We start from the raw sequence: 23,912 nt of genomic DNA, 5'->3' as shown, positions 1-23,912 counted from the left end.
CTGCATCATCAGGCAAAAATGCACTTGCAAAAACTTGCAAAAAATGCAGTTGCAAAAATGCAAAAGTGCACTTGGTTGAAGGTCCACTCTGAATGTTCAGGGAACGATGGGCAGATTCTCTTTGCAGATTGGTAAGCAGCAACTGCTCTCGTGCCGTCCATTGCTCAGGTATCGAGGATCTGTGCATTTTTTGGACATGGAGAACAAAATAATAGGACAGCGCCACGAGTCGCCGAGACGATAAATGGGACTGCCGCAATTACGCTGAAAACGGTTTCTATTTGTTTTTTTTTATTATTATTCAGAACAAGATGGACACCGTGCGGAAACACAATTGTTTGATTTCACAGATAATTTGAAGCGAAAGGCACTGTGCTCGAACCCGAGAGGACTCGGCAGCCATCAGTACATGCACACCATAAACGGTTGGAGCACTTTGAGCCGCAATAAATCACAATCCTGGAGAAATCAAGTGTGTGGGCAAAATGGCAGTCACGATGAAAAATATTCACAATCACAACACCCAAAGAAAAACTCCAAAGAATATTATTTACATCGGATGAATACATTGTTGCTTTCTACACGATACATCTTGGCAACCCTGGAAGGAATAGTCAAACTAAATGAATAATAATAGTATTTGGTCTTTGCTCCTCCATTGCACCTCAACCATCATGCCATGCAAGGATTCCATAGGTTGTGCAACATGGTGCGCAGGCTTTTCAAACGATGTGCGTGGTTTGTTTATTCTCCGTTGAAAGTCTCATTTCATTTACATTCTGAGTCGCACAGGTTTTGTCGTTTATTTTTGAAAACGAAATTCAGAATTCCATACTTTGTCATCCGCGCGAGTTTGTACCCGCTTCAGAGGGTGCTAAATGCGCCATGCCACCAAAATGAAAGCCGGAAAGCCGCACAAAATACTTGCCCTCCGTGCATCGTCGGAGAAGATTCCATTTCTGAATTTTAAAACGTGAACTCGAACGGTGCTCGGTAGAGAGCATACCTCCACCAGGCTGAACAGTCTATGGTTTCCATCCCACTGATAGGCCGGATCTGGATTCGGACCTGAACCAAAATCGAATCGGCTTGTTCTCGTCACCTAACCAACTCGTACCAAATTTAGTCATAACTCATCCATAACTTTTTGACATATCCTGCTCAGTCAGGTTCACTATTTTTTCATTCAAAATTTTGGGAGATTAGCAAACCTGTACATTTTTGGAATCATCGGAGCATGGAGAACCCGAAAATAAATTTTGGCATTTGCACAGACACCTGCATGGCCGCCATTTTGGATTTTCAAAATGGCCACCATAAAATACATAATTTGCGCTATCTCGGCTTCTAGTCAACCTAGAAACTTAATTAAATATGCTAATCCTATGTTTTATGGGTCAAGAAAACCATTGGTGGGATCATTAGACTTCTAATCCTAACACTTGCTTCACTTTTAGGACTTTCCAGACGACACTCAGGGCAGTGATGAAGATCTGTAAAAGCATATTCCTGAACGGTGTAGACCTCGTAGATCCTGTGTATAGGACTTATAGTTCATCTGATTCTAACAAGGCTGCTTTCTTGCTTTATAAACCCATACCTATAACTTCAAAGGACTTGCAATATCATGTATTATGTAATACAGTTATATCACAAATATAAAGACAATGGTTTTCAATTACCTTTGTTTGTTGCTTTTCTATAATTCTAATCACTGTTTTGAGGCCTTTATTGGATTCCTTGACCCAGAAAACATAGGATTAGCATATTTAATTAAGTTTCTAGGTTGACGAGAAGCCGAGATAGCGCAAAATATGTATTTTATGGTGGCCATTTTGAAAATCCAAAATGGCGGCCATGCAGGTGTCTGTGCAAATGCCAACATTAATTTTCGGATTCTCCATGCTCTGATGATTCCAAAAATGTACAGGTTTGCTAATCTCCCAAAATTTTGAACGAAATTATATTTGTTAACATAGTGAACCTGACTGTTCATCACTGTCCTGAGTGTCATTTTTGCAAAAGTGTCCGCAAATGTCAAAATTTATTTTTGGATTCCTCATGCTCTGAATATTCCAAAAATGTATAGTTTTGCTAATCTCCAAAAAATTTGAACGAAAATACATAGTGAACCTGACTATCACAGAGAGACAGACAGACAGGGGTGAAAACAATCTCCACCCACCTTCGGTGGCTGAAGTAATAATGTCTGTGCGCACTCACCTCAGCTTTCTGGTCCGGGTTTGAATCTTGACCCAGCCATAAACTGTCACCCTGGTGCTTCACATGCGGGGCGAGGAATCGATGTGGACACCTTCCCTCAAACGTCAAGTCGAAGGACCCATCGGCCAGCACCGGTTCTTGGTGAACATTGTGGATCCCACTATGTCTTTCGTGAAGAGGCAGCAAGTTATCTCAGGCACTCTAAACAAATTACAAACTCTACCACCTTCAATCAGATGTCAAGCCTGACCTGCCAAAAAATCATCTGTCTAACACCACAAGAAGCTAGGAATAACGGGTGAGTCGAAGAAGTAGTAGTAGCCGTACCATGTAATTCCGCTTCAAAGTCCGATAACCGATTAATTGGGAATTTTGACATTCCAAACCATTAATTAATGTACCTCACTCCTATGACCAGACATGGGCTCGTCACAAAGTTGTCCAAGGCAATTGCAATACATACATGATGCCATTTTATACAAAAGGTTGAAGAAGAAAAAAACGCACAACATTTCACAGTTTGCTTAAAGTTGCAAAATAAATGGGAATGTAACATTCTATAACATCAAACAGCACACGAATGAAAGGCTGGCTGGTTGAGCAGTAGTCATGAGATTAGTAGAGCAATATTGATGGAGCTCATCCATACAGGCGCAAATCGATACATTTCCAGCATGATTAATCTGAAGGCGCATCACAGCGGAAATTGCGTTATGCATTTTCCTATCGTTACTTTACGGGAAGGCAACGGCAAACCGCCCAATCCATTTCCACACCCAGGAAGTTGCTCGGCAGTCGGAGACGCCCTGGAAGGGGTACGGGACGAATCCATTGCAAATCGGGATTTTCTGAGGAAGTGCCAATTTTAACAAAATAATGTCGGGGGCAAATGAAGAGGCAGACTGTTCACTCGTGATAACCAGCGTTGTTGGGAAGAGAATTGGAAATTCAGGTCTCAGTTTTTAATCTTGCTCTCGGGCAGGTGACCGATTTGAAAAATACCTGCGGCAGTCACCTATTTGTAAACTATTTGTAGCTGTGATGGAGGTGCTGGCTCTGAATGTAAAAGAGGGTTTACCGTGGGAGTTGTATGCAGATGATCTGGTGTTGATTGGGGAGAGTGTGGATGGACTAAAGGACAAGATGAACAAGTGGAAGGAATGTATGGAGGCCAAAGGTCTGAAGGTGAATATCGGAAAAACGCAGGTGATGGCAAGTGGTAAAGCATGTGGTGAGGTGGAAAGAACTGGGAAGTGGCCGTGTGCTGTGTGTAGGAAGGGTGTCGGAGTGAACTCCATCCAATGTACAATGTGCGCCGAGTGGGTTCATCAAAAATGTAGTGGTCTGAGAGGGTCATTAACCAGTGTGGCAGCTACATTCAAATGTAAGGTGTGCACAGAGGGAGCTGCAGATGGAGGAAATGTTGAGTTGGATCTTGGAGGCGGTGTGAAGCTGGAAGGTGTGAAAACATTTTGTTACCTAGGAGACATGCTGAATGGAGAAGGTGGATCAGACTCGGCGATGGTTGCTAGAGCGAGATGTGCATGGAAGAAGTTTCGGGAACTGAGTGGCGTTCTGATGAGTGGAGTGTCGTTGAAGCTGAAGGGAAAGGTGTATGCTGCATGTGTGAGAAGTGTTATGATGTATGGGAGTGAGACATGGGTAATGAACGTAGAGCAGCAACGAAGGCTGGAAAGGGTGGAAATGCGAATGGTTCGGTGGATGTGCGGAGTATCGTTGAGAGAGAGGAAGACAAATGATGAATTGCGAAAGATGATGGGAATAGAGCCTGTGATGGATGCTGTGAAGAGAAACAGGTTGAGATGGTTTTTGTCATGTGTTGAGGAAGGATGAAAGTGACTGGTTGAGAAGAGTGATGGAAATGAATGTAGAAGGAAGTAGAGGACTGGGAAGACCGAGAAAGACTTGGCTAAAGATGGTCGAAGAAGAAATGCGGGAGGGGAGATGCAGAAAATAGGGCAAAATGGAGAATATTGTCAAGGGGACCGCAAAGCTAACCCCCGCTCTTTCCCCCCGGGAAAATGGCCTTAAAATGCCTGTTGTTGTTGTAGTCACCTGACCATTACAGAAATGGTTTTTTGTGACCGACTGAGTGTTGAGCGACCTTTTTGGAGAAAAACAATGGGATGTGGATGGCCTCTGTGTAGCGGGAACAGAACATTCTATTCCGAGAGACCAAGAACGTCAAACACGTTGGTGGACCCAAATCGATACTAGTGAGATGCAATGGGAAGGAGCGGTTTTTAAGCTGAGAAGATGGAAAAATATATGACGTGGTTATCGGCGAACCAAAAAAAAGGTATTTACCACATGGAGGTCAAGCCTGACGTCGGCATTACGACAACACAAAACAACAGTATGATTGTTCACTCCAGTACTCAAAACGGAATCATTCCAGTGTACAAGACATCATGATAAATAATTGTACTGAACTTGAAGCCGAGGCCCAAACGTTGAACTGAAGGTGCTGCCACTCCTCAATGAGGTTCCGGGTGAAGACATAGCAGCACCATGTATGAATGGTGCCAAAATGCTCCAGAGGGTTTCATACTGTGGTTATCGAGCACGAACGAACACCGAGGTTTCCGTAATACTTTAATTTTATTACACAGCTTGGGGGTCATTTGAAGTGGCCATGGAAACGGTTTTTGGAGTTGCTTCAGTCAAGGCCGCCGGCACAGTCTCAAGAGTGTACGTGAGGTGTGTGGCCAGCTTTTCAGCAGCGAGACTGAGTGTCGGAGGAGGCACTGAGTGTACTGGAGTAACCGGTGGGCTTCCATCGCCGACTGAGACGGGACCCGAGCCAGTGGCACTGTCAACGCCGCCGCTCTCAACTCCAACTCCAGACGGCCCTGCGGACTCGCCTCCTTCCTCGTCGCCAGCACTTACGATGCGTGGCAGTGTGACGTAGTAGCGTCCTTCTGAGGCATGGCCTACACTGTGTCCGCGTCGAAGCGGCGCCCGTCTCACTCCACCACCCACCGGCACGCCTGGGTCACTCATCTGCTTCCCGCCCCGTTGCCACTGCTGCCGCCGTGTGTGGTGCAGATGTGGAGGGCGAGGTACACGATGGTGCTTCGACTTGTGAGACATGCCCAAAATGGTTGCGGGCGCACCGATTCCTCCGCTCGCCACTGTCGCTGCATCAAAGCGTGGATCGTGGCGCAAAAACTCGCGGAACAGCGCATCTGTCTTTTCGTCTACGCAATAGTCCCGTGAGCTCACACGCGGGGATACACTCAGAATGCTTGGATGAACAATTGTTGCCGTTTCTGCCTCTCCCTCAATTTCTGGTTCTTCAATAACCACGACCACAATCTCACTTTCCACTCTTCTCGCTTCTCTTTCCTGCTCTTCTCCCTCTCCCCATCCATCTCGACTTCCAAATATTGTTTTTGTGCGACCAAACCGGTGTCGTTTCTCAGCTCCGACACCCTCAATCGACACGTAACCACTGTCCATTTGAATGAGACGTCGGGGATCTTGCTCTGCTGGAGGATCAGGTGCACTGTGTTGAGGATGCGACTCATGTGGACACTGCACGGGAGATTGAGCTTCCGATACTTCTAAGCCACAATCGGCAGAGGCGATAATTTCCTCCTCAAGTGCACTGCCCTCTCCACTTACATCCGAAGAGTCCTGAAGCTCGAGTGATGCGCGGAGGCTCCAGAGGTCTCGAGGTCCACTCGCTGCTTGGATACTTGCTCCAGGCTCTTCCACGTCATCTTCTGGTGATGCCACGGCTTCTGCGTCCTCGGTTGAGCTCGTCTCTCTCTTATCGGCCCCATCTGGTCTACAATGAAGGCAGACAAAAGGGAGGGGAAAGAAGCAAGAACGGCGTATGCAGAAGTGATAGTTGCCCCCCCTCTTCCATCTTTTTTCCTCTTAACGTCATCTGGCATAAACCATTTTAGCTTGCACTTACAAACCAAATCAGACACGGCTATATGAGGACAGTACAAGTAAAAGAGGAGCATAAGTACCTGGGCCTTGGCGATGGAGGAGGAATTGTCTCGTTCTCAGGTGCGTGGATTTCGTAATTTTGCTCTTCGGCAATGCAAGCAGACCCCCGACCCCAAGGCGTGCCTGATAAATATGCATACCTTTGTGAGCATACACAAAATGACAACAAAGCTACTGCATCATGGCCAAATCTGCATCATCTACTGCATCATTGACAAGTGAGATGCAAAGGTCAGAATTGGACATGATGCCCGGAGATCTAGCCATTTGCAGAGGGAGATGAACATTCTAATCGTACAACTCACCCCGTGTATCCAAGCTAGCCGCACGCTGGGCTGTCCAGCGTGGCCAGGGTCTGAGGGAAAAACTTCCATGAGCAGTACCCTCACTGGTCCTTCGGCGCAGGCGTCCCCACAGCCGGGTTAGTATCGAGGAACGTGTGCTGAGCGACTAATAAGTGAAAAAGATCGTAGAGAGAAATATGTTAGGCCTTTCTAAGCATCGTATTTGTCCCTAAAGTAACGCCGGGCACTGGACCACTTTTCCATCACCGATCAGATTACCTGTGTAGGATGAACGGGCGAGAGTCCTCTTTCAGCATCTTGCTCCCTTCCAGGCACGCCCCAAGTGTCTCCCGGGAGAGGCACCGGAGGGCGGGGGGCGAGTGCCGCCAAGACTGCAGCGTGGTCAAACCCTGGACCTGGCTGAAAGACAGGATGGCGAGCTTTATACAGGTGTTTTTCTACCGGGCTTACAAGGATTGCTCTCATCATATTTTGGTATCAACATGGTTTATGCTCTGTGAAATTTGCCCACCTGGACAAGTGAAAGGCTCGGTCGCTGAGACAATGCCTGAGGGGAAACACCTGCCTCAGTCAACATATGCAGAGACAGAGGGCTTGAAAGGCCGAGGGGCATGAGCCGTGCATTCTTCAGGTGATGGAAGTCACCTTCAGTCAGTGTGAACCTTAGGAGAGTAGATATGAACATAGGAACATGGCATTTCCAATTAAGCATTCCACGAACCAAGCCAGATGGAAATAGTTAGACTCTAATGACTCCAGGTAAGCTCTATCATAAGCACACCAGGACATTATTAGCTGTGTGTGTATGCGTCCGTGTGTGTGTGTGTGTGTGTATTTTTTTTTGTGTTTTTTTTTTTTGTGTGTGTTTGTTTTTTGGGGGTTTGTTTTTTTTGTGTGTTTGTGGTTTTTTTGTGTTTTTTTGTGTTTGTGTGTTTTTTGTGTTCGTGTGTTTGTGTTTTTTGTGTTTGTTTTTTGGGGTTTTTTTGTTTGTGTTTGTGTGTTTTTTTTGTATTTGTGTGTTTGAGAGAGAGAGAAATTTTAAGAATATCTATATTGGGTGACTGAATTGGTTCACCAATCAAAAGCTAGAAGCCGATTGTATTTTTTGGATTTTTGATAGTCGTCAATTTTCATCCAATTGACCATTTGATGTACTTTACAAGTACTTGATGTGCCTCCCAACTTTTTACCTCCGCCACCTTTGAAATTTGATGTACTTTTTACCTCCGCCACCAAAGGTGGACGGAAGGTTATGTTTTCACCCCTGTCTGTCTGTCTGTGTTTGGTTGTGTGAACAAGATATCTCAAAATGTTGTGGTTGGATTCGGACAAAATTTGGTGGAGAGGTTGGGTATGTGACAAGGACGAAATGATTTGATTTGTTGAAGATCTGGATACGAGAATTTTTAAGTGATTCTTCACCATTGAGAGGAGAGATAAGGCAAAAATGGATATATAGAACGATATCTCAAGTTGCGGATGGATTCAGACGAAGCTTGGTGGACAGGTTGGGTGTGTGACAAGGACGAATCGATTCGATTTTGGTGAAGATCCGAATGTGGATCCAGACAATCATTTTTTAATTGTTCAAGTGATTCTTCACCATTGAGTGATGAGACATAAAACGATATGTAGCACGATATTTCAAAATGTTGTGGACGAGTTATGATAAACCTAGGTGGATGAGTTGGTGTGGTGACAAGAACAAAGCAATTGGATTTTGGTTCAGGTCCGAATCCAGATCCGGCCGAATAAGTGGGATGCAAAACATAAACTGTTCAGCCTGGCCGAGGTATGCGCTCTTCCCAGTGCCATTCTAGTTACCTTCGCAAAAGCGGAAGGTTATGTTTTGATCGCTGTGTATTTATTTGTATGTCTGTGTGTGTGTGTGTGTGTGTGTGTGTATGTTATTCGCATAACTCAAAAAGTATTCAACCGAATTGCATGAAATTTGGTGGGATGATTGGTTATTATACGGGACACATTTGATTAGATTTTGGGAGCAATCGGGTCAAAGGTCAAGGTCAAGGTCACGAAAAGGTCAAAATCGTATTTTTACCATAGCGCGGTCAATTTTTATCCAATTGGCATGCAACTAATGCCAAAATGTTCAGAATTCAATGCCCGATCTTGTGATATACGACATGACCCAGTGAAGACATTACCCTTGTTAGCGGTTGGGGGTCAAAGGTCAGGGGGGTCACGACCTTGCAAAATGTGCGTTTTTTGTCATAACTCGGTCAATTCTTATCCGATTTGCATGAAATCAGCACCAAACTGTTCACTGTTCTGTTCCCTACACTCCCATGCCAAGTACAGAACAGTAGCTGCGGCGAAGGTATGCGCTCTACCGAGTGCCCGTTCTAGTTTTAGCTGTTTTCATCATGTTTAGCATACGGAAGAAGTCTGAATACAAAGCGGACACGGACAGGATTTTTCATTTATTTATATTTTCCCAATTTTCAATTATTACATTTTCCAATTTTTCAATTATTTATTTTTTCTATTTTTCCAATTTTCAATTTTTTTCAACTTTTTCCAATTATCACTTATTTTCATTTTTACCTGATTTTATTTTCAATTGTTTATTTTTTCTAATATGCCATTATTTAAATATCATTCATAATTTCAATGTCTTACCCTCTGCCGTGTTGTGGCCTCTGTGCCCCCTCAAGCTTCTGCAGGGTGCATGTGGTCTGCCAGAAACCTTAATTAATATGACACTCCCAAAATGCACAATCACTGCTCACCTCCACTCTGTATCTGTTCCTCTTTTCTCTCACCTGTGGAACCAACTTCCCCACTCTGTTCAATCTCAGTCTTCCCTCCAGCACTTCAAGACAACTGTTCACCCACCATATTTTTTATCCTCATTAACCGTCCATAAGCCTACATCTTTCCAGGTTTCCAGGTTGTCAAGTTTTGTTTTGTTTTCCCCCACTCCCTTGCTCCCTTGGTTGTTCGGTTTCTGCTTCATCCAAAGTTTTCCCTTACACTTCCATGATTGAGAGTTTAAGCCTAAATCTAGCTTATTCACAACCTGCGTCCTCCTCCCCCTTTCCCCTTGCTCTCATTCTTCCCCATACCCTTTCTTCCTTAAAATCTGTCAGAAGGACTTTTGAAACTTGTCTCGCTCCTCTAAAACCTGGTGGCACCTTGTTAAGTCTGTCTCTGGAGTATGCTCCTCTTCTATCCCTTCCCTCACTTCACATGGCTCCGCAGCCGACTCCGCAAGTGAGAAGGCCGAATGCATTAATTCTGTATTTACTTCCAAATTTTGTGTCTGTAAATCCCCGCTCCCTGTATCCACCTTAACCAGTCGTACCCAACTGCTCCCGGACTCTCTCCACTTTGGGTTGGCACCCCTGGCTCACACCTTGATACCATGGAAACCAAGGCCTTCATTGTCCCCCGTCGCACCGCGGAGCGAATGGGGGACTATGGTTTTCCCCTCCGTCCGTGTGTCCGTCCATCCATCCGTCCGTCCGTCTACGTGCGGCTGTGCGTGCGTAAGCGAAGGACCGCATTCAAATTTGGTGTGGGTGCCACCCACGTCAAAATCCAAGATGGCCACCTCCATGTATGTCTGATGCCATGTATGTCTGAACATTGTGAGCTGAATATCTTGAAAAATAAGCAAAGTACCAACTTCTAATCTGGTGTGTGGGTGTATCTAGGCACAAGGAAGAACGCTGTTGAAAATTGGGTCGCCACGTCAAAATCCAAGATGGCCGCCACCATATATATATCTGAACCTTGTGAGCGAAATATCTTGAAAAATAAGCGAAGTACCAACTTCTAATCTGGTGTGTGGGTGTATCTAGGCATAAGGAAGAACGCTATTGAAAATTTGGTCGCCACGTCAAAATCCAAGATGGCCGCCTTGCGTCTTCCACTTTGTCAACTCGCATCACTTCACCGACGGGGGACCTAGGCGTAACGCTTGTTATGTATCATTTTTATCTCATGATGAAGCTGAGTCTCTGGGCCTATTACTACATCATAGACATGCCAGTGGCCTATCTGTCTTCTACCACCTCCTTGCTGGTCTTGCAACCTCTGCCCTTTTTGTGCTCTGTCCACACCAGCTTCTGCATGGAGCACGTGATCTGCCACTGACCAACTTCTTCTGAAACTCCCAAAATCCAGGCTCACTACTTCACATTACTCCTTCATTAATCTTTACTCTCACCTGTAGAACCAACTTCCTCAGACTTTTCAATCTCATTCTTCCCTCTGGGGCTCCAAGACCCCACCACCATCTTAGGTCATGCCCCATCCATATCCATGATCTTTTCTACCCTCATTAAACCTTGCCAAGCTCACTTCGTTTCAGGCTTCCAGATTAATCGGGTCTCCCCCTGCCCCCTCACCCTCCCCTTCAGTTTGGTGTTGGTGTTCCACATCTGCTTCCTCCCCAATTTTCGCTTCTACTTCTGTGATTGAGAGTTTGCACCTGTACCCAGCTTGTTCACCCACATTTGCCTCCAAACCCTATGATTGATAGTGGAACATGCCAAATATTCCAGTACTTATGGTAACTCTTCAGACAATGAGAGGGTAACGTTCCCAAACTGGCAACAAGACGTTCAAAGACGTTTGAACCCTACAATGTTCTAATATCAAAAAAAATCCACGATGTATCCAAAGGGTGAGGGGTAGAGAGGGATGGATAGTGTACGAGTTAGTTCTTCCCCATATAAACTACAACTAGAAAGCATCTGAAAATGCAAAGCAAGTAGGAACCGCTTTGTATTCAGATTTATTCTTCTTCTTCCGTATGCCAAACATGAAAAAATAGCAAAAAAAAAATTTTTTTAAGATTGACAATTTAAAGTGACTTTGACCTTCAAGAACACAGGTTACACTTGATGAATTGCATCACTGACATTGATATGACTTGCATATTGATATTTAATGCAACTTTGACCTTTGACCTTTTGATCTTTAAAAAAAAAATTGGCTTTGAGCGGTTGGTACACAAATTCAGTGACCCAATATTCAAATTCTTAAAAATTCAGGGCAATTGGATGAAAATTGATGACTTCATGTGACTTTGACCTTTTGCCCAAATTATTAATTTGTCTTCTCCATATTCTCAAAATAAAATGTTGCTGAGACTTTGATGACAAAAGCTGTGAATTTTGATGAAAATTTGATGACAAAAGCTGTGAATTTTGATGAAAATTTGACCAAAAATGTGAATTTTGATAAATTTGATGACAAAAGCTGTGAATTTTGATGAAAATTTGATGACAAAAGCTGTGAATTTTGATGAAAATTTGATGACAAAAGCTGTGAATTTTGATGCAAATTTCATGACAAAAGCTGTGAATTTGGTGAAAATTTGATAAAGCTGCGAATTTTCATTAAATTTTACAAAAGCTGTGAATTTTCATGAAAATTTGATGACAAAAGCTGTGAATTTTCATAAAAGTTTGACAAAAGCTGTGAATTTTCATAAAAATTTGACAAGCTGTGAATTTGCATGAAAATTTGATGACAAAAGCTGTGAATTTTCATAAAAATTTGACAAAAGCTGTGAATTTTCATGAAAATTTGATGACAAAAGCTGTGAATTTTCATGAAAATTTGATGACAAAAGCTGTGAATTTTGATGAAAATTTGATGACAAAAGCTATGAACTTTCATGAAAATTTGACAAAAGCTGTGAATTTTCATGAAAATTTGATGACAAAAGCTGTGAATTTTGATGAAAATTTGATGACAAAAGCTATGAACTTTCATGAAAATTTGACAAAAGCTGTGAATTTGGATGAAAATTTTACAAAAGCTATGAACTTTCATGAAAATTTGACAAAAGCCATGAATTTTCATGAAAATTTGATGACAAAAGCTGTGCATTTTAATGAAAATTTGACAAAAGCTGTGAATTTTCATTAAAATTTGACAAAAGCTGTGAATTTGCATGCAAATTTGACAAAAGCTGTGAATTTTCATGAAAATTTGACAAAAGCTGTGAATTTTCCTGAAAGATTTATGACAAAAGCTGTGTTTTCCTGAAAATTTGATGACAGCTGTGAATTTTCATGAAAATTTGATGACAAAAGCTGTGAATTTTGATGAAAATTTGATGACAAAAGCTGAGAATTTTGATTATAAAAGCTGTGAATTTGGTGAAAATTTGATGATAAAAGCTGTGAATTTTCATGAAAATTTGATGACAAAAGCTGTGAATTTTCATAAATTTGATGACAAAAGCTGAATTTTGATGAAAATTTGATGACAAAAGCTGTGCCTTTTAATGAAAATTTGATGACAAAAGCTGTGAATTTTGATGAAAATTTGACAAAAGCTATGAATTTTGATGAAAATTTGATGACAAAAGCTGTGAATTTTGATGACAAAAGCTGTGAATTTTGATGAAAATTTGACAAGCTGTGAGTTTTGATGAAAATTTGACAAAAGCTGTGAATTTTCATGAAAATTTGTCAAAAGCTGTGAATTTTAATGAAAATTTGACAAAAGCTGTGAATTTTCATGAAAATTTGATGACAAAAGCTGTGAATTTTGATGAAAATTTGATGACAAAAGCTGTGAATTTTCATAAAAATTTGACAAAAGCTGTGAATTTTCATGAAAGTTTCATGACAAAAGCTGTGAATTTTCCTGAAAATTTGATGACAGCTGTGAATTTTCATGAAAATTTGATGACAAAAGCTGTGAATTTTCATAAAAATTTGACAAAAGCTGTGAATTTTCATGAACATTTTATGACAAAAGCCGAGAATTTTCATGAAAATTTGATGACAAAAGCCGAGAATTTTGATTAATTTGATGATAAAAGCTGTGAATTTGGTGAAAATTTGATGATAAAAGCTGTGAATTTGGTGAAAATTTGATGACAAAAGCTGTGAATTTTCATGAAAATTTGATGACAGAAGCTGTGAATTTTGATGACAAAAGTTGTGAATTTTCATGAAAATTTGATGACAAAAAGCTGTGAATTTTGATGACAAAAGCTGTGAATTTTCATAAATTTGATGACAAAAGCTGTGAATTTTGATGAAAATTTGATGACAAAAGCTGAATTTTGATGACAAAAGCTGTGAATTTTGATGAAAATTTGATGACAAAAGCTGAATTTTGATGAAAATTTGATAACAAAAGCTGTGAATTTTGATGAAAATTTGATGACAAAAGCTGAATTTTGATGAAAATTTGATAACAAAAGCTAGGAATTTTCATGAAAATTTGATGACAAAAGCTGTGAATTTTCATGAAAATTTGATGACAAAAGCTGTGGACTTTGATGAAAATTTCATGACAAAAAATGCCAAACGTAAACTGTTCAACCTGGCGAAGGTATGCGCTCTACCGAGTGTCGCTCTAGTTGTTATTGTTATTACCACAGTGGAGAATGGGCAGCATCAAGCACTCAAGCCCAACTCGGCTTCACTTGTCGTCACCCCCCCCCCTCGCCCCCCCAAAGTCATTGCCTGTAATCATGTGCCACCGATGCCTACCGCCGGGTCTTTTCTTCTGCTCGGCATTCGTGCTCAAAAAGGGCCGCCTCGTTGAACGAGACACGCCGGATCGGTCCTGCAGCCGCCAGGAAGCGCTGTGCCTCTGCCGCGCAAGGCTTCCGACCTGCTGCAACAGCTTCTTCGCTGCCACTCTCATCGTCTTCCTCCTCGTCATCCTCTTCCTCAACTTCGTCTGGACTGGTTACTTGTATCGCGATCTCTGTGGGAAGTACACCAGGCAAGGTGGATGGTGTGACTCCTAAGATCAGTAAACGCCTATCATTACTTTATGGGAGAATTGCCTCGAGTTTCCCTTGTGTTTCTAATTTGCTCTTATTTATTTATCAGCATCGTATCACTATGACCCGATCTTCAGGAATGGACCACTCGTTGCCTCAGTTACCAATAACTTAGTCACCATAACTGTTTTGCCAGGTTTCATGGTAGATAAGTCGCTTTTTTAATAAGGCTTCACTAATTGACACAAAAATAAACATTGATCTCATTGAAAACATCACTAAGGTGTTTGGGTAGCTGTAGGAAAGGTTCACCACGAGGTTGCTGTCCTTCTTCAACATAGGTTGTCGTCGTTTTGTCAGCATCATCATCGGCACTGGTGGGCGAGAGAAAGAAATATTGGATGCAACACATTTGGAATCGAATACAAGGATGGGTGTGATGAGTGAAGGAGGGCAAAGGAGGCAAATCAAAAATTCCACACTTTCTCTATGTAATTATGTAGACGAGCTATTCCAAAAATCTAAACTGTAAAAAAGATTTTCAAGATTAAGGCGTGTGTGGACACTTATTGCCATTTCAGCAGGCCCAAGGCATCAGCTTTGCGCCCTGTGGCACTACCCGTGTCAAATACCGCTCGTAACGATGGCCCTCGCAACATCGCCTGCAGATAAGCAGCAGGCCCGAGATGAGGAGAAGCCCACCACCGACAAACACCGATGCCAGCACCAGGAGCGGAAGCTGCCCCTCAGGTGGTGAAGTCACGGCTGGAGGAACCGCCTTTAGGAAACGAGAAAGGATGGGACAAAACATCCGAAGACACTTTTATTGCTTTGCAAGGGTCGTCATTGCCAAATAAAATAAAAACTACCAAGAATTCCGATTGGCCATTGTATTTTGTTCATGTAGAGGAGGCCAGTTGGAATGCAACCCGGACAGAAATATCTAACATACAGTTTGCCCTGTATCCAAGAAGCTTCAACCAATCCATGCAATCGTCGTCGTTCGTATGCAGTACAAGGCTGCGGGGTAGCATCATTGGCTGACCGCACAGCTCTGCTGCTGGTGCAGTGTCTTATGTAAGTTAGGGCAATTCCCATTTTTAAGGCCATTTTCCCTGCTAGAGCGGGGGTAGCCTTGCGGGCCCCATGACAATCATCATGGTTCCCTGTTTGAGGCAATGTTTTTTTTTATGGCCGGATGCCCTTCCTGATGCCAACCCTTAGTCGCCTCCTCCAATGCGCAGGGATACGGTGTACCTATTCTAAATCAGGGTACACACCAGGATCATTCATCCCAGCAAGCTGGTACTCAATTTGCGGACCTCGGAAGGATGACAGGCTGAGTCAACCCCCCTGGTGTTAATTCAGTGATCGACCAGATTCGGTCCCAGGATCCCAAGCCGGCACCCTAACCGCTTAGGACACTGTGGGATCTTTACCTTCACCAATGAATGCCCAGACAGGACATTTGCATAACGCCCATCCTAGGGATGGCAAACACATTGATGAACGACCCACAAGGATAACGGTTTATAGCTGGGTCGGGATTCGATACCAGGAAAGCTTCGAGGCGAGTGTGCGCACATCTAGGCCATCCTGTCAGCCCGGTCCATGCAATGGTGACTGGAGACTTGCTAATCCTGCTGCTTACACAGAATTCTGGCTCTAATGCCAAATACAGAAAATTTAGTGTTTGAACTTAAGCTTAAAGTCAGACTTGAGGAGCTTAAAGGCTGCGATGTAAATTGTGCCTTTGGCACTGATTATTGCGCTGTTCGCTTCTGTGCGAGGGAGAATGCCACGGCTGAAGGGAATTTGCCTTTCACCTTAATTACCTTCGACTAGACTCACCAACAATAACTATTCAGGCCTGCCCTCCCTCGGCCTAGAGGGACCTCTGGATGTTTCAAGAAAGCAATATTGCAAATCCACAGAAGTACCACCTGAGGCTATAAGAGAAAGGGGAAGTTAGGAAAAATGTCAATCTTATTAATTATCAGGGTTTGATACAAAATGGCGGGTCTCATTCAGTTGACATTACACATATTAGCATGGTGCATTCTTGATTTATTTATTTATATTCCGTCTGTGGCTGCATGGCTGCATCATTTTCTGGGGGTGTGGCTGTGCCGCTGATGCCATGCCCCCTTACCAGATAGCTGGTACTCGTTTCACCGACCTCGGAAGGATGACAGGCCGAGTCGACCCTCCTGGTGTTAATTAAGCGGCACGACAGGGGATTGAACTCAAGACCCTGGAATCTTAACCCTAACCCTTCGTAGCCAAAGAAGGCCGTTCACTCATGATGTTAACGGATCCTGAGACTGTGAATTTGTGTACAGTGTGGCAGCCGCTGACCAGACAACAACCACACTCTGAGAACCTGGTATCAGGGGTATCAAGGAAGACTCGCTTACCTCTCGTTCACATGTCGCTTGAGGCGGTAATTGGGTCTCCCCTACAGGATAGAGGGAGCCTTATTACCTGTTGTAGGCGTTGTTTCTACAATTAGTTCCCCCAGTTTTTAATGGCACCACAGAGTTTCATAAACCCATAGGAATACTAAACCACCATTTAGAAATATAAAAACAATCTTCCTTTTTCCTGCCAATTTCCGAGCTGTATCTCGAGCCTGGTGTTGGCTTAGCGGTTAGGGTGCCGGCTTGGGATCCGAGGATCCTGAGTTTGAATCCCGCTCGATAGCTGAATTAATGCCAGGGGGGGTTGGCTCAGCCTGTCATCCTGAGGTCGGAAAATCGAGTACCAACTTGCTGGGATGAATGATCCCGGTGTGTACCCTGATTTAGAATAGGTACACCGTATCCCTGCGTGTCGTAAGAGGCGACTAAAGGGTTGGCGTCAGAAGAAGGCCATCCGGCCATTAATAAAAAAAAGATTGCCTCAAAAAGGGAACCATGATGATTGTCATGGGGCCCGTAAGGCTAATTTGTGGTCGGATGCAAAAAAAAATTAAAAATCCGAGCTGTACCTCGGAGCTGACAGACTTTTGGAATGAAATTTAGCATCAATAATGGGAAGACAAAGTTTGTGGGGTTGATATAATTTAATTTTTGACCTGATTTTAAAGGTTATGACCTAATTATAGTCATTTAACATTTTTCACCACAACTAAGGTTTATCCGATCGGAACAAAATTGCCCGCTGTGGAGGTGCATTTGATTTACATCATACCCCTTCAGGTTAAAGGTCAAGGTCAAATGGCGGTTTCAAAAATACACTATTGCATTTTTTGTCAATTTTGCCAATGTGTAATCTCAAAGACCGCTTGGCCTTCCAGGATGTTCTTGCATAATCATACTAGACCTGCACTGAAGTTGTGCACCGGATATGTGATTAGTGTCCTTGGCCTACTTTTTCAGATTGTGACCTAAATAACTAAAAACACATTTTTGATCATAAGTTGAATAATTTTTCTCTGATTTTCATGAGGTTGAGTTTTACGAATAGGTTGTAGACGGGGACGCGTTTTCTTAATTTACACTATGCCCGCAAGTGTTGAAGGTCAAGGTCATATGGCGGCCCGAAAAAAATATGTCCATCATTGGATCACGGGCTTACACTTGGCGCTCGCAGATATTTAGTTGGAATTTGTTCAGGGTGCTGGCGATAACTCGCCTACTCTGCACGGAAGATGTGGAAACATTAATGTTCACCAACAACCATCGCTGGCACACGGGTCCTCTGACTAGTCGCGTTTATAATTGGGTCGAGATTCGAACCCGTACAATTGAGCAGGTGACCAGGTCTTCCAACAGGTGACCCACCAGCCCACCGATATAGAGACTGGGTTTTCTTGTACCATGACAATAATGTGATGCGTCTGGATAATTCAACGTACCGTTCCGTTCTGTGTCCCCACAATCATGGCATGGCGTGGTGGCGCTGTCCGTCAGTCAGACCGCAATCAACAGCACCGCAGGGGAAGCGGAAGTTTCTGGAGAAGGCCAAAGTATGGATGTGGGTAACTTGAGCCAAGTTCCATTTGACACTGGAACACAAAAAAAAACAATGACAGCTTGCATTCCCTCATTTTTATTTTTATTTTTGCATACAAGATCGAGGCTCGTGAAAGAGCGAACATTAATCACACAAAAAGTCAAACCGACACACAAAACACAAAATAAGGGGAGCGGTAGACGAGAGGGGGAAGGACACAAACACAACATTTGAGAGCAGGGACATCGAGAGAAATGTGGGAGGGGGAGGTGGGAGAGGTATAAAACGTATGAACACCACAAGGACTTCCAGGAAAGAAGTTGGAATTTTCGAAAAAGTGGATCTGGGGTGAATTAGCGGAGGTAGAAAAGATCAAGGTTTTGGATGGGGGAAGATAAGAGATGGTGGTGAACAGCTGTTTTAAAGACCTGGAGGGAGGAGTGGGATTGAAGGGAGTGGGGGAGTTTGTTCCAAAGGCGGGAGAAAAGGGGAATGAAGGAGTGACGGTGAGCAGAGGTCCTAGATTTTGGCAGTTTAACCATAAGAGGGTTGTCAGGATTTGTTTGTATTCCGACCCGAGGAGTTCATTAGTTAGCTTTGCTCACACGTTTTTCTTGCGACGCGTCTGCCCCTAAAATCACACATCCGACGGTAAGCTTGCCTTTCTTACCCCGAAGCAATTCGGAGAGTGCGGAAGATTGAGTGGAAGAGGTGGGGTGGGGGAGCAGGTGATGCTCGCTGGAGTCAGCTGGGGTTTATGGTCCCAAATCCTTCCTGTGATACCGGACGGTGTATCAAGCATCCCACGTGATCGTTTTCTTGTCCAAAACTCTGAACGATCCTTCCTGAAAATGACAAACACAATGTCTGGCTTGATGTTAATTTGCAAAAATAATACAAAAAAATTGTAATTTCAAATCCCAAGAGAGCTCGGCCTTTGTGCGCGATTGGAAATTACGTGTTTTTGGCTCGAGAAGGAATGTACGGCTTCAGGTACATTACATCATACACCTGGAGGGCTTACATCGTACACCTTTCACGGCTTAGTTTTAAAATGTTTAAACTTTCCCCTGAAGTGTTTTATTCTGTTCTATATTATAACACATGAAAAAAAAAACTTGACATTAAACATAATTACCTCTGCCACCACAGGTGGACAGAGGTTATGTTTTCACCCCTGTTTGTTTGTCTGGCCATGAGCAGGATATCTCAAAAAAGTTACACAAAGGTTCGGACAAAATTTAGCGGACAGGTTGGGTGTGTGTCAAAGATGAATCGATTTGACTTTGGCGAAGATCCGGATCCGGCCTAGCTCGACCAAGTGCCGTTCTAGCTGTTCAAATTGCGATTGGACGATTTATTAATGGATGTATGAATTGTTGCCCTCCCTAACCACATATTTTAAAGGATTGTAAGGCCAAATGAAAGACAAAGACATAATTAGTACAAAACTACAAATTATCTTCGAGATCACATTATCAATGTGGTGATGTGTGGCCATGCCTTGAAATGTGGTTTACAGGCCCTAACCGCAAGCCAAAGCAATGAGCATAATCTGAAGGACAGTACAAAGAAAAAGACCTAGCTCTGATGCTCTGGAACCCCTCCCGTCCCCTTTTGCAGACAAATCCACATCGTGTCGTACAGCACCCAGTCCCACTGACGAACCAGCAGACAGCAGCTGCATCACTCTGCTGATCTGGAATTGACGTCATGGGATTCTGATGAATGGAACGTCGCTTACAAATTACTGGGCCGGCCTTGTATTGGAGTTCCGCTCTCCCATATGGCCTGGTGCACCTGCATCACTCCTGGAATCCATCTCTCCTAGATTCTGTGGAATCTAAGGTTCTCAACACATCATTGATTACTCCCACTGCCCGATACGAGTTAATACCCTCAGTTGCCTCGCTCCTCCAGGAGCATCAATCTTGCAATGAAAACGGTCGATGGCCACTTGGGTCTGCGTAGGTTTTAAAGTCGAACTCATTCTAGCAAAAGATCGACGAGTCTCCTCCACCACGCTGTTTAACTCAGTTTCACCGGCGTCCCATGAGGGGGTCTTATCTGCTCGAGAGAAATGTAAAGGTTACTCAAACCATTCATTCGCCATCATGTTGCTCATGAAACACCAATTCCGCAAAATGACGACGGCTCTCTTGTTCAGCTCCGCTGGACGGCCAGGTGGGCGAACGAACCAATACGGCTGAAAGAATGTCGAGGGCACGGATGGCTCAGGAATATATTTCCTTTTGTACTGGTATTCTGGCAGGAAGGAATTCAACGAACATACATACGCCTAAGGTGGTGGGACGAGAACTCCAAAGTGCCTTTGAGGTAGCGTTTGCGATGTCAGTATCAAACGAGAGGTGGAGATGAAACCCACGCAAACTAGCAGGAGTGCCAGAGCTAAATGGGGGGTGATTGGCACCCTTTTCGTTTTCCAGGAGAAGGAAGCGGAGGTGGGAGTCCATCTCCAGCAGAGTTGTCAAAATCTCACTGAATAAACAGACTCAGCCTGTGGGCATGATGGTACAAAACGTACAGCACTGTCACCACAAGAGCACATCATGGTAGCAGTGGTGGATTTATAATCACATTCATATTCCAGAGGTGTGCAAAGGATGGGGGAGACAAGTGAATGAAGAGTTGCCAGGGGATAGGAGTAAGAGGAGCGAAAGGAAGGGCATTTATGGAGCACACTAAGTGGGTAGGGGGTAAGGGTTAAGATTCCACCATATTTGCATACGTAATAAGTAGACAAATTATTACATGAGCAAACTGGGTGGATTTTTGGCATGCGGATAGGAAGGCAGAAGAACGAAGGAGAGCATGATGGCAAACACAGGAAAGAAGGAATAATCAGGTGATACTGATAGTAAACACAGAAGGAATTGAAGGAAACATCGAGTGGGTGAAAATGATTGAACGAAGAGGGAATTGTAAAAAAAATAAAAATAATTAAGTGCGTGATTCGAACCAATAAGAGGTCACTGAAGTGAAAGAGCAATGAAGGATGAAAGAATTAGGTGGAGATTGAAATGTTCTGGAGAGGAATCAACATAAATGTGTGAGAAATTATTTATAATATAAGGGAAATTGCTGACGCAAGCCAAGTGCAAACTGTACTTTAATTACAAAGCATTTTTACATAAAATAATTAATTCCCCAAAAAATCATTCCTTATTCATTCGTATAGAGCGCTTCATAGCTGTGGAAGCACTTTTACAAATCACGTTCCACGACCTTCATTATATACAATGATGTGCCGTGATCATCAGAACTATATAATAAATAATACTGTACAATATCATTTTAAATAATCAGTTGTACGAGCGCTCGTAATGATGTGGATCCGGGGCAGGCACGTCGATCATGTATGTACGGTACATACAATGTCAGACAAGCAAAAGATGGAACGATGTGTGAATCCAAGTCAGTTTTATATAATTCAAGTGAGAAAAAGCGTTTCACGACGGGAGTAAAAAATCGCACTCACGCACTCAATCCCTCACGCACTCAATTCCTCAAGCACTCAATTCCTCACGCACTCAATCCCTCACGCACTCAATCCCTCACGCACTCAATCCCTCACGCACTCAATTCCTCACGCACTCAATTCCTCACGCACTCAATTCCTCAAGCACTCAATTCCTCACGCACTCAATCCCTCACGCACTCAATTCCTCAAGCACTCAATTCCTCACGCACTCAATCCCTCACGCACTCAATTCCTCACGCACTCAATCCCTCACGCACTCAATTCCTCACGCACTCAATCCCTCACGCACTCAATTCCTCACGCACTCAATCCCTCACGCACTCAATCCCTCAAGCACTCAATTCCTCACGCACTCAATCCCTCACGCACTCAATCCCTCACGCACTCAATCCCTCACGCACTCAATTCCTCACGCACTCAATCCCTCACGCACTCAATCCCTCACGCACTCAATCCCTCACGCACTCAATCCCTCACGCACTCAATTCCTCACGCACTCAATCCCTCACGCATTCAATTCCTCACGCACTCAATCCCTCACGCACTCAATTCCTCACGCACTCAATCCCTCACGCACTCAATCCCTCACGCACTCAATTCCTCACGCACTCAATCCCTCACGCACTCAATTCCTCAAGCACTCAATTCCTCACGCACTCAATCCCTCACGCACTCACTTCCTCACGCACTCAATCCCTCACGCACTCAATCCCTCACGAACTCACTTCCTTCCTTATGCACTCAATCCTCACTCACTCAATTCCTCACATACTCACTTACGCACTCACTTCCTCCCTCACTCATTCCCTCACTCATTCCCTCCCTCACGCACTCACTCCCTCCCTCACGCACTGCCTCACGCACTCCCTCATTCCTTCACTCACTCACTCCCTCACTCACTCACCCCCCGCCATCATGAGACGAAACGTCCGTCCGACTGTCCCCGTCCAAATACGACGCTCGTCCCGAATCTCTCTGTCCTTCTGCACCCGCTCTCCATAGCTGCTGCTGCTGTGCTTGTTCGGCGATGATTCCTTCCTTCCTTCCCTCCTTCCTTCCTTTTCTTGTCTCTGGATTTTCTTCCTTCCTTTGGCGCCACTTGCGTGAGGTGTCGCTCTGTTTCTCTCGCTCCGCGATCCTCTCTGACCGTCGATCTCTATTTCTCTCTCTTCCTCGATCGCGCTCAGCTGTTCCTCACTCGCCTGCGCCGCCTCTTCGCATTCACAAAACCCATTGATAAAGCTTAAGGTTTTCCCACCCACTCACTTCCTCCCCACCACCTTCACTCATCCCAGCTCCTCCCCACCATCTCTCCTCATCCCAATCCCTCCCCACCACCTTTCCTCATCGCAATCTCACCCTCATCATTCTCCTTCATCACCCTCCTCATCACCGGCCTCTTCTCCCTCCTCATCTCTATCATCACCCTCCTCATCACCGTCTCTTTTTCCTCCTCATCTCCCTCCTCTCCTCCCTTGTCATCTCCCTCATCACCATCCTCACCTACCTTATCACCATCCTCACCTACCTCATCTCCCTCTTCATCTCCCTCATATCTCTCCTCATCACTCTCATATCCCACCTCATCTCCCTCATCACTCCGCATCTCCCTTCCTCATCTCCCTCCTCATCTCACTCCTCATCCTCCTTATCTCCCTCATATGCCTCCTCTTCATCATCACCTTCATCTCCCTCATATGCCTCCTCACCCTCCTCATCTCCCTCATCACTCATCTTCCTCATAGGCCTCCTTATCTCCCTCCTCATCTCCCTCTTCATCACTGCTCATCTGCCTCCTCATCTCCCTCATATGCCTCATCTGCCCCCTCATCTCCCTCCTCATCACTCTGCTCATCTCCTGCCTCATCTCCCTTCTCATCACTCTGCTCATCTCCCTCATCATCCTCATCTCCCTCCTCATCACTATCCTCATCACCCTCCTTATCTCCCTCAAAAATCCTCATTTCTCATCACCCTAATCTGCCTCATATGCCTCATCACCCACCTCATCTCCCTCATCACTCTGCACATCTCCCTCATCACTCTGCTCATCTCCCTCATCACTCCTCATCTCCCCCCTCATCTCTCCTCATCACTCGCCTCATCTCCCTCCTCATCCACCTCACTGCCTCCTTATCTCCCTCCTCATCACCCTCCATCATGCACCTCATCACCCTCATCTCCTACCTCATCTCCCTCATCACTCTGCTCATGT

General features: G+C 44.2%; 1 protein-coding gene across 2 annotated transcripts; it reads right to left on the bottom strand.

Moving 5' to 3' along the window:
- Nucleotides 1-270: 270 nt before the first annotated feature.
- CBARP (CACN subunit beta associated regulatory protein) lies at nt 271-22,909 on the bottom strand. 2 transcript variants are annotated; one of them, XM_068108745.2, is made up of 11 exons: nt 22,602-22,909; nt 18,866-19,040; nt 18,098-18,247; nt 14,871-15,016; nt 14,551-14,612; nt 14,000-14,219; nt 7,024-7,174; nt 6,771-6,911; nt 6,513-6,657; nt 6,228-6,330; nt 271-6,037 (listed from the first exon to the last, which is right to left on the bottom strand). In XM_068108745.2, exons 3-11 carry the CDS (start codon nt 18,122-18,124, stop codon nt 4,849-4,851), a joined length of 2,184 nt encoding a protein of 727 aa, XP_067964846.1. In that variant the 5' UTR covers nt 18,125-18,247; nt 18,866-19,040; nt 22,602-22,909; the 3' UTR covers nt 271-4,848. The 2 variants fall into 2 exon arrangements, with proteins under 2 accessions (XP_067964846.1, XP_067964854.1); XM_068108753.2 differs by lacking the exon at nt 18,866-19,040.
- Nucleotides 22,910-23,912: the final 1,003 nt, after the last annotated feature.

Source organism: Myxine glutinosa, chromosome 1 (genome assembly GCF_964187855.1).
Source record: "Myxine glutinosa chromosome 1, kmMyxGlut1.1, whole genome shotgun sequence".
Classification (NCBI taxonomy): domain Eukaryota; kingdom Metazoa; phylum Chordata; class Myxini; order Myxiniformes; family Myxinidae; genus Myxine; species Myxine glutinosa.
The sequence above is the reverse complement of the archived record's forward strand: the minus strand, read 5'-3'. Positions and strand labels throughout refer to the sequence as shown.

Coding starts and splice junctions, on each gene's coding strand:
- CBARP (XM_068108745.2), bottom strand. CDS start 18,124: ATGATTGTGGGGACACAGAACGGAACG. Junction 14,220..14,550: donor AGAAGGACAGCAACCTCGTG/GTGAACCTTTCC, acceptor TACTTCCCACAG/AGATCGCGATACAAGTAACC. Junction 7,175..13,999: donor GCAGAAGAAAAGACCCGGCG/GTAGGCATCGGT, acceptor TACTCTCCTAAG/GTTCACACTGACTGAAGGTG.